This window comes from Anolis carolinensis, chromosome 4 (genome assembly GCF_035594765.1).
Source record: "Anolis carolinensis isolate JA03-04 chromosome 4, rAnoCar3.1.pri, whole genome shotgun sequence".
Taxonomy (NCBI): Eukaryota; Metazoa; Chordata; class Lepidosauria; order Squamata; family Dactyloidae; genus Anolis; species Anolis carolinensis.
The window spans coordinates 154936515-154947489 of NC_085844.1; the positions used below are offsets into that span (position 1 = coordinate 154936515).

Below are 10975 nucleotides of genomic sequence, written 5' to 3' on the forward strand. Positions count from 1 at the left end.
TTCAATTTCACTAGAATATAGAGCCAAGACAACTTCAGTCATTTTGAGAGAAGGCAAGCATTAGGTACTGGGGCAGACCTCTATCAGTTCTCCTGGATCTCTTGGCAGCTTTCTGTACTTCCTACCACTGTGTCCTTCTAGACTTCTGAGCACTGTCTAGCAGGAACAGTTCCCATGCTAATGGATTAGCAAATCTACTTTAATGGATCTATCCAAAAAGCTGAATCTATTTTGTAGATGGATAATTGCATATTTACATTTCATACTAAACTGTAGAGTGGGTTCACTATTCCACTGACATGGAAGCCACCAGTCCCTAATGACTGGAAGTACAAAATTGCATTGCTTCATAATTCCACCTAACAATGATGAGGAGACACTGTTTAGCCTTATAGTTTTGACCAACAACTTTAATGTGTTATAAACTGTTGCTAATAAGCAAATATCAATCAGGTCCAAAACAATAGACACACAAACAAGAGGAAAAAGGAACAAAAATCTTTACTCTTGTCAGCAGAATTGCAAAATCAAAAATGAAGTAAACTCAACAAACTTATACAGTTCTTCATAGCAAAGAGCATTGCTGGTCAGTCATTGCACATTCAGCATAACCATCACCATCACCAACTGTATTCTAAAAACTCATACAGTTATACCCCACTGGGTGTGGTCCAAGCTTGCTTGCTCCCCTACATCAGCAGCTGCTCATAATAATTAACACCATAATAATAATAATAATAATAATAATAATAATAATAATAATAATAAAACTTTATTTATACCCTGCCACCATCTCCCCGTGGGGACTCGGGGCGGCTTACATGGGGCAGAGGCCCAAACAACACAAGGACAAAATATAAGCAACATAATACAATCACAATATAAAACAGATAAAACAATAATGCAATATATCAATTAAAACAACAATACAGGATAAAAAAATTACATTAAAAACACATAAAAGGCAAGACCGTAATAAATACTGGATAGATTATTAAAAACCCTCTGGGGCTGATTAATTAATGACTATCTCCAAAAGCCTGCTGAAACATCCAAGTCTTCAGTTGTTTCCTGAAGGAAGACCAAAAACACCAAAAGTTTTTTTAACACACATATATACCTGATCCTGTTACTACTTACTGTAACATAAACCAGCTTTATAACATCGCTATGGAAATCTTTTGGACTTATGGAATAAAATGTCATCATTTTTTCTGATAATACGTCCACTGTTCTTTGGCCACTAACTCAAAGGAAGAAGACAACAACCTTTATCACTGCATGTGCCTGAGATTGACAATGGTCTGAATGAGGGTGAATGGTATGAAATAAAATCCTTATAAAATAAAGGTCTATCAATAGAAAAGTCTGGCATAAAAATCATGGTTTAATATGTTCTGGAAACAACAGTGAAAGTGAAACATTAGCGTTGTCATCTGAGAGTATCCCTGAGCCTATGCTGGCCTAGATTTCCAGTTGGCAAATTTGTATAATTATATTCAGTAAGCCAGCTAGTCTAGCTTATTTGCAACAAATATTTATTTTTTAACTTTCATCATGTTCTAATCACTGAATTAGATTCTATATAATGCCCCTTCATGACAGCCCAGACTGGAACAACTGAAGGATGTTAACTGGTACAAGGCTTCACAGAACCCTGATATTGAAAGATATCTATTCTGGGCTTAAATTAATGTGTTAGTTTTACATTTTAAAGCAGGTGTGGGCACATATGGCCATCCCAGATGGCCTGGACTCTTGAGAAGTAATTATCTATATATATAAAAGGGTAATGAAATTTCGGCCTAGGACAAAACAACAAAACTACACATCCCAGAAACACTAAACTTGGCAGCACAACCCCCTCATCCATGCCTCTACGTTCATACAACAAAAAGCTCCAGCTACTCCAGAAAATGACCAGGCTTTGAGACTGCAAGGCTATTCACTGCTATTCCACCTGGCCAACAAAGGATTCCCATAAGCCACAGCAATGCGTGGCCGGGCAAAGCTAGTATTCAATAAATAACACATAGAACAAAAATGAAACTTGCATGGACTCTTGAAAGGCTGTATAGGAGTACTTGTAATGCCACTGGTCATCTAAATAATCACAGAGGAATATATAAGTTGTTGTTCAGTGATCAGCAGGGAAGTGCCTAGATTTACGAATAGGGCCGTCATTACTATATTACTATGATGACCTATTTCTCTGATCTGCCTATGGACTTAATTTGTCAGAATCCCAGGGCACATCTACACTGACTGTTGAATGTAGTTTCAAACCTGTATTGAAGGTTGTGGTTTTACTGTGCAGATGATTACACAGGAAATCCTAGAACTACCTTGAAGTCCTGATTGTGATTACACAAACCACAGAGAACTGGTGTGCATTAAGGGCTTTCTTTCACATGCTTTCATAGGAGTTTGTTGTTTAGACCCAATAGTTTGAACCTAGCTTCAAACTGTATTAAATGGTCATTGTGGATGGATCCGCAGTGAAACATATTAACTTCGACAAAAGAAATATATTTGAACCTAAGCCAAAACATAAAATGTATGTTCAGCCTTTCCTTATAAAAGCAAATCAGAGTCAGCATCACAAGACATGCATCACAGGATCTCTTAATTATATGATAGCCTGCCTTGTCTTCTCTTTAGTTCCAGTGAAGGAAAACAAACTTCAGATGTAGAAACACAGCCCACAAAAAAGAGGAAGGGCATAAATACTGTCATCAATGAAACAATCGTGCATTAAATACTGATTTATCAATGAAACAATGTTGTTGACATTAACGTTTTGTATGTTTTCTAGCATTCTTTCCTAGAATAATAAAATGGTATTTGTACTCTTTCAATTTGAGCCACCTGACTAGTGCTGGTTTGCTAGAATATTGGGCAGTTCCTGCTTGGAAGGGATGGCTCACTGTCACATTTCAAATTGTGCTTGAAATATTCCAGGTTCAAAACATTTTGCTATTCAATATGGCACATACTATTAAATTTATAGGCTCTTTGATATACTGTATAGGAATAAAGGGATACATCCTACCAGTTCCTAGAAACCCATAATGGACAGACATGGAGGCTATGTGATGCTGAACTTACAAAAACACTACACTTTGATCATGCTAGGTGGGCTTCTGGGACCTCTCGCTCAATAAAAATTGGGAACATATAATGTTGGCTGATTGTTAAAATATTGGGACATTATCTTTCAAATGTTTATTCAACACTCCATAGGTATTCATATTTAAACTCATGTCCTATCACATATGAATCCATTTCTTGATTTTCATCAATCCAATCTGGATGAGGTTAGTAAGCTTTTTAGCTGTCTCTATTGTTGGACAAGTGGAAATAGAATCCCTAATACATTTACTGCCAGTCACCCTGATTTACTATTAGATCCTAACCTATCTTCTATCTATCCCTGATTTTGACATGTATTTCCTCTAAATGAAAATTTCCTAGGCTGACAGGATGATCTTCCATGAGTAGGGCAAGTAAAATGAGATGAAGAAAGATTTGACAAGATATACACTGGAAATGTGAAAAGCTATTTTGAAAAGGCACTTAGGAAGGAGGGAAGAATTATGTGTACTTCTACTTTCTGGAGATATTTGCTACCATGTAACGAACTTAAACCCTGTCAAAATATTTGTTGCTATGACATTCCTTCAAGTCATATCTGACTCATCCTAGGGCAAACCTTTTCTGGTGTTCAAGAGCAAAGACCGGGGAGGGCGGCCTTTGCTTCCCTCTGAGGCTGAGAAAGTGTGACCTACTCAAGATCACGTAGTAGGTTTCCACGGCCAAGTGGGAATTAAAACCTTGGTCTCCCACTGCCCCAGTCCAATGTTCAAATTACTAAGTCTCACGGGCTCTTTCAGAAATGCCATCCTGGCATTAACGGACAAATGTAAAGAAATGCTAGCTACACTGATGTTCTGCAATAATGATTACATAACACAGGAAGTATAATGCAAGACTACTTAGGAACAAATCCAATTATGAAAGTGCCAGTTCATCCAATGGTATCCTTAGATATGATGACAAGAACATGGGAACAGGACTGCATCACCCTTTGCTCTACTTGGAGGTCAAGTAAAGGGGCATGATCCTACCTGTTCCTCCACCTCCATGATTCAGGTTTATTATTTCCTTAGAACTGAGGGGAGAGGAAAACCAAGGCTTTGCTATTAAATAATATACAAGTAGTGACATAAGACTGTCAAGATCATTCAGAAGCAGACAAGCCTTTTTGTTCAGAATAGAAGCTGCTTCTTATTCACAAACTAAATTATCTGTCCATTTCAGCCCTGAGAGTCCAGTCTTGGGGCCCTTCCACACAGCCATATAACCCTGAATATTGAGGCAGATAATTCACAATATCTGCTTTGAATGAGGTTATCTGAGGTCACATATAATCCAGTTCAATGTGGATTTTATACAGCTGTGTATAAAATCATTTTAAAATGATCACAAAAGGGATGCAGAGAACAACAAGCAGTAGCTCTTTCTAGCTGCCAGGCTCCCTACACTCCTTTAGTATCTTGGTTTCCTTTTACTTTCACTCCTGCAAAATACAGTAGAGTCTCACTTATCCAAGCCTCGCTTATCCAAGCCTCTGGATTATCCAAGACATTTTTGTAGTCAATGTTTTCAATATATCATGATATTTTGGTGCTAAATTCATAAATACAGTAATTACAACATAACATTACTGCATATTGAACTACCTTTTCTGTCAAATTTGTTGTATAACATGATGTTTGGCGCTTAATTTGTAAAATCATAACCTAATTTGATGTTTAATAGGCTTTTCCTTAATCCCTCCTTATTATCCAAGATGTTCGCTTAGCCAAGCTTCTGCCGGCCCGTTTAGCTTGGATAAGTGAGACTCTACTGTATAAGCGCAGGGGCAACCAACCCTGGACACTAAGACAGAATCCTCACATCTGTTGTGCCTTGAATTTTGATCACAACTGAATCTGACATCAATTTTGTACTCAATTCTAAACTGTGAATTTTAAATTGGCTTTTTATAGATATAAATGATTTCAACCAGTTTCGATTTTCTTCTGTGTTATTAATCTATTTGTTTTAAATGCTTTTATGTTTTTACATATATTGTATGTTAGGTCTGTTGTACACTGCCCTGAGTCTGGGGGGGGGGGGGGGGGGAGCCAAGCAGAAATAAAATGTAGTAGCAAAAGCATATAGAAAATGTGGTGCTGTAGCCATCTGAGAGTTTGGACTGACTTTAGAGACCATAGGATTCTCTACTCAGTCATGGAACCCACTGTCCAGTCATATTTTCTCAACCTTGAAAGAAGGCAATGGCAAATTTCTTCTGCAGAAGTTTGAAATTGGAAAGGAGAAAAAATGCTAACTAAAAAAGATTGGAGAGATTAACTAATGGACTATATGAAAATGGCCAAATTATCAAATAAGTTGGCAGGTAAAGCAATGAAGAATTCTTAAAGAGATGGAAACTGGCCATGGCGTATCTGGAAGGAGAGTCAAAGAAGTGAATTGTATACAGTCTCAAGAGGAATTTAGGGCTAAGCATCTTAGAAGGGTAAATAAGAATTGCTATAGGAATCACAGTGGCTAAGGATGGAAGTCAAGGTGGTGGGTGCATGGGTGAGTGGATTGGGGCCAACGTTGTGTAGAATGTGGGTAAGAAGATTGTCTTATATGTTGTATTGTGTGTGATGTGTGTAGCATGTGTACTGTATTTATGTTTGTAAATATATTTTTTAAAAGTCTTGCCAAGAAAACCCCAGTGATACAGTCACCTTGGCTCTGAAATGGCTTGAAGGCACATGAGATTGAGGCAAGTCATAGCTCCACTCTATTCTACTCTGCTCAGACCTCACTTGGAATGACAATGTGTCCAGTTCTGGGCACAACAATTCATGAAGGCTATTGACAACTGGAATGTGTCCAGTGAAGGGTGGCCAAACTGGTCAAAGGTCTGGAAGACAAGCTCTGCCAGGAACAGCTGAGAGAGCTGGGTATGTTTAGCCTGGAGAAAAGAAGGCTGAGAGGGGTCACAAGAGCTAGGTTTAAATATATGAAAGGAGACCACACTGAGGGCCCTTCCACACAGACCTAGAATATCAAGGCAGAAAATCCCACAATATCTGCTTTGAACTGGGTTATCTAAGTCACCCATATATACACCCACACTGCCATATATTCCAGTTCAAAGCAGATAATGTGGGATTTTATTCAGCTATGAGGAAGGGGCCTGACGGGCCAAGCAAGTTAAACATGAGCCTACAATGTCATGCGGTGGTTTAAAAAGTCAATGTGATTTTGGCCTGCATAAATAGGAGTCTAGTGTCTAGATCCAGGGAAGTCGTGCTTCCCCTCTATTCTGCCTTGGTCAGACCACACCTGGAATACTGTGTCCAATTCTGGGCACCACAATTTAAGGGAGACGTTGACAAGCTGGAATGTGTCCAGGGGAGGGCGACTAAAATGATCAAGGGTCTGGGGAACAACCCCTATGAGGAGCGGCTTAAAGAGCTGGGCATATTTAGCCTGCAGAATAAAAGGCTGAGAGGAGATATGATGGCCATGTTTAAATATGTGAAGGGAAGTCATAGGGAGGAGGGAGCAAGCTTGTTTTCTGCTGCCCTGGAGACCAGGACGTGGAACAATGGCTTCAAACTACAGGAAAGGAGATCCACCTGAACATTAGGAAGAACTTCATAACTCTGGGAGCTGTTCAGCAGTGGAACTCTCTGCCCCGGAGTATAGTGGAGGATCCTTCTTTGGAGGCTTTTAAGCAGAGGCTGGATGGCCACCTGTTGGGGGTGCTCTGAATGCGATTTTCCTGCTTCTTGACAGGGGGTTGGACTGGATGGCCCATGATGTCTCTTCCAACTCATAGTTTGTAAGCTGCCTTGAGTCCCCCTTTGGGAGTAAGAAGGGCCGGGTATAAGTACAGTAAATAAATAAATTCTATGATTCTGTGCTGCTTTAAAGACTACGACAAGGACTAATAATAATAATCTTTATATCTCGCTTTTCTCCCTCACGGGACGCAAAGCAGCTTATAACATATTAAAATCACACAAACAACCAGAGTACAGCTGTTTATTCAACTGTAATGGATTCAAATGGAAAGAAACGCGATTCCACCTGAACATTTGGAATAATTTCATGATTTGAATGTGCAGTGGAATGTGCTGGCTGGAAGCCTGGTGGAGTCTCCTTCTCTGGAAGTTTTGAAGCAGAGGCTGAACGACCACCTGTCGGGGGTGTTTTGGCTGTTTCTGTATGGCAAGGGAGTTGAACTGGATGGCCTTTGGTGTCTCTTCCAACTGTATGATTCTATGGCAGCGAAGAACATGCCAAACAGGGCCCACTTTTGACTCTTTTACAAAATGGTGTGTGCCTATACGGATAAGATAAGTGTGAAGGAGGGGCGGCACGCCAAGCCTGGGGACACTGGAGGCCTGGAGAACAGCTGCGACCAGGTCAGTCCAACCCTCCGCCGCCAAGGCAGACGTCTGGCCGCCTCTTAAAAGGCCGGGCGGGGCCAAGAGAGGACAGCTGAGCCTCCTAAACTGCCCGCAGAGCGCCGAGGGGGAGGGGAAAGGGCCACATCCGGGCTTGGTAAGGCGCCTGCCGCGAGACCCTCCCTCAAGAAATGGCCGCCCCCTCTCGCGCGCGCTGTGCTGCGTTTGCCTGCCAAAGGGCGGGCGCGCGCACGAGTCAAACAAGGGCCGCGCGCCCAGCAACGGCCCGACCAACGCCCCTCAGGAGGCAGGCAGGCTGGCAGACTGTCGAGGGGAACCAGGAGAGCTGTCAGGCCTACCTGCACCGCGCGGCTGAGGAAGGTACCGGCGTCGGCCGCTAGCTTCTTCACATTGAAGTCCATAATGTTCATTTTCCTCCGTTCATCCAGGAACGGTGGTGGTGTTGTCGCTTTCTCCTCTTCCTTCGGCGACGGCGCCCGTCTGCCGCCACCTCGCTTCCTTCCCCCTCCCCACCCCCTCAGAAGCGGCCGGCCAAAGCTGTGGCCAAAAGGGTGGCGTAGGGCGCTGCCGGGCCCGGCCGGGCGCTCTGAAACCGCCGCTGATTGGGTGGAGCCGGTAGGTGGGCGGGCACAAGAGAGAGGAAAGGCAGGCTCCGAAAGCGGCCGCTGATTGGGTGGAACTGGCTGGTGGGCGGGCACAAGAGGAAGGAGTAGGCAGCCGCGCTGGGCGCAAACTCCGTTGCGCCAGTACTCTGGGAGGGCGTTGTCGGTGAGGTTTAGCAGGGCCTTGACCCTTACATGGTGTTGTAGTGGTTTGGGTGTTGGACTAGGGCGCTGAGAGGTACGGGTTCGAAATCCCACTCAGCTCATGAAGACAATCTTAGGATCAGAAATTCTTCAAGGCACACACACAACAACATTGGGTTGCTATGAGTTTTAAGGGCTGTGTGCCCATGTTCCAGAAGCATTCTCTCCTGACGTTTCGCCCACATCTATGGCAGCCATCCTCAGAGGTTGCCATACAAACTAGGCAAGTGAGGTTTATATACCTGTTGAATTTCCAGGTGGGAGAAAAAACTTGTCTGCTTGAGGCAAGTGTGAATGGTGCAAATGGCCACATTGATTAGCATTGAATGGCCTTTCAACCTCAAAGTCTGGCTGCTTCCTGCCCGTGGGATCCTTTGAACAACACTCAGAAGACGGGAAATTCCAGACATGAAACAACCAGGGCCAGCTAACACCTCACAAAGGATTCCCCCAAGCAGAAAGCAATCAGACTTTGAAGTTGAAAGACCATTCAATACTAATCAAGGCGGCCAATTGCGCAATTCATACTTGCCTCAAACAGACAAGAGTTCTTTCTCCCACCCTGGACCTTCCACGGATATATAAACCCCACTTCCCTAGTTTTCCAACAGACCTAGGTGACAGTATACAGCCCTGCCCTACTCCTTTCCCAATCTTGAACCAGTCTGTTGTTCTGTGGTCCTTTCATTACACAACAACAGAAACGGCACCTTTTCAGACTACAGTTCATTCCTCACCAGGAAGTTGCTGCGTCCTGCATGCTCTTGAATGTGGGATTTTAGTTAAAATTTGTCAAGCCCTGTGCAGTATCTCATTTCATGACTGGTGAATGAAGCCTGACAGACAAACATCTATCATTCCATCTGTTTGCTTGGGTGATTTAATTAGGCTTAATTTGAACTTTTTATTACTGCACAAGTCAGTGCTCTGGATGCCAGGATTATTTTCCAGGTGAGGAGATTGGCATAGGAGTTACTGTTGTACTACCTACCTTCAGGATCATCAGGGATCTCTAGCTTTGAAACTTCTATAGAATCAGTGAGCATATACAAACGAATGGCTAATTGCTCACTACTTCAAAATAGTTCTTGGATTTCATTTGAGAAAACGACTTTGAGAAACAGCATGGCTTTTTTCAAGTAGGAGTTGAAGCTCTTCTTACAAATATAAACATTATCATTCCACCTTACTCTCAAAATTGAGGTTGAAAGTGACTTAATTAATATACATTTATGGGAAGGGAGGTGCATATTCTTTGGCAGCCACCAAGAAGGCCCTTTCTCCTGTTTCCATCAACCCTTCTTGGGCCACTCTTGTTGATTTCTGTTGCTGCCTAGATGAGCAGTGGGGTGGATCTGAGCAGGGACTGTTATCTCCACCTCCATCATGTAGGGCTCTAGGCCTCCACAAACCCTAGCAAGGCTCTCATTTTGCAATTTTCAGTTGGGGGGAAGCCCATTTTCAAAGTAGGGAGGGAAGGAATGGGGGACAGAGAAGTGGCTTTGCCACCAGATGATAAGTCTGGATTACTGGGGAGGAGAGTCTAAAGCGGAGTAGAAATAAAAGGAAATATGCTATATCATAATTGCAAAATCAGGAAATGGAGTGTGAGTGACAGATGTTCTACTGCCCTGCAAGTATCAAATATGATTGTGGTGAAATGCACACTCTGATTCATATTGCAGCTCCACTAGTTCATGAAGCAACTGTAATGTTAAAATTAACTTCTATACCAGGCACAGGCAAACTTCACCCCTCTGGGTGTTTTGGACTTCAGCTCCCACAATTTCTAACAGCCGGTAGGCTGTTAGGAATTGTGGGAGTTGAAGTCCAGAACACCCGGAGGGGCGAAGTTTGCCTATGCCTGTTCTATACTATTACAGTCGATAGTTTAATTGTAAAATGTCTGGGTCTCTGTATCAGCCCTGCTAGGGTTCAGAATTCCATGACCTGTAGTAACTTAGCTTTGAATGCCCAATGGGAAGGAACAGATGAAAATCCCATATTTATATGCAGTATATATAAATGTAATGTTCATTTTACTATGGAGTAAACAACAAAACCACTGAACCAAATCACACCAAATTTGGCCACAAAAGACATAATCACCCAAAATATGTCTTTCAATAAATAAAAAAAACCCCTAGAAAAATAGTTTAAATTACAGAGGATGAGGAAGAGCCTTTCTCCCCCTAACTGCCAGTTAGAAATATAGGCTCTGCTGCCTTTAGCCTCCCCTCCCCCCGCGCTGCCTTAGGCCCCGCCCCCTTCGTATCCTAGCAACTTCCTCAGCGAAAATGGCTCCCAGGGCACAGGCAGAGCACACTTAGGCCTGATCCACACTGCCTATAAAATACAGATTATCTGATTTGAACTGGATTATATGGTAGTGTAGACTCAAGGTCCTTCCACACAGCTATATTACCCATTTATAATCTTATATTATCTGCTTTGAACTGGATTATCTTGAATCCACACTGCCATATAATCCACTTCAGTGTGGATTTTATAAAGCTGTGTAGAAGGGGCCTCATATAATCTACTTCTAAACAGATAATATAAGATTATAAATATAATATGAAATAATTACTGTTGTATAATAATACAGAACAATATAATCTCTAAAACCAGGACAGTAAATAAAGAGCAACACTCTGAAAGAAGGGAATT

At 42.2% G+C, this 10975-nt stretch overlaps 1 protein-coding gene across 4 annotated transcripts in view; it reads right to left on the reverse strand.

The window, feature by feature from the left end:
* Positions 1-8111, reverse strand: part of sh3glb1 (SH3 domain containing GRB2 like, endophilin B1) — a 36830-nt gene extending 28719 nt beyond the window's left edge. For 2 of the 4 annotated variants that reach the window (XM_062978049.1, XM_003220111.4), the window contains exon 1: positions 7838-8110. In XM_062978049.1, coding sequence (XP_062834119.1) covers positions 7838-7909 — 72 coding nt within the window. In that variant the 5' untranslated portion in view covers positions 7910-8110. Of the gene's footprint in view, positions 1-7837 lie in introns of all 4 variants that reach the window. The other 2 variants (XM_008109293.3, XM_003220110.4) reach the window with 2 other exon arrangements.
* Between the last annotated feature and the right edge of the window lie 2864 nt (positions 8112-10975).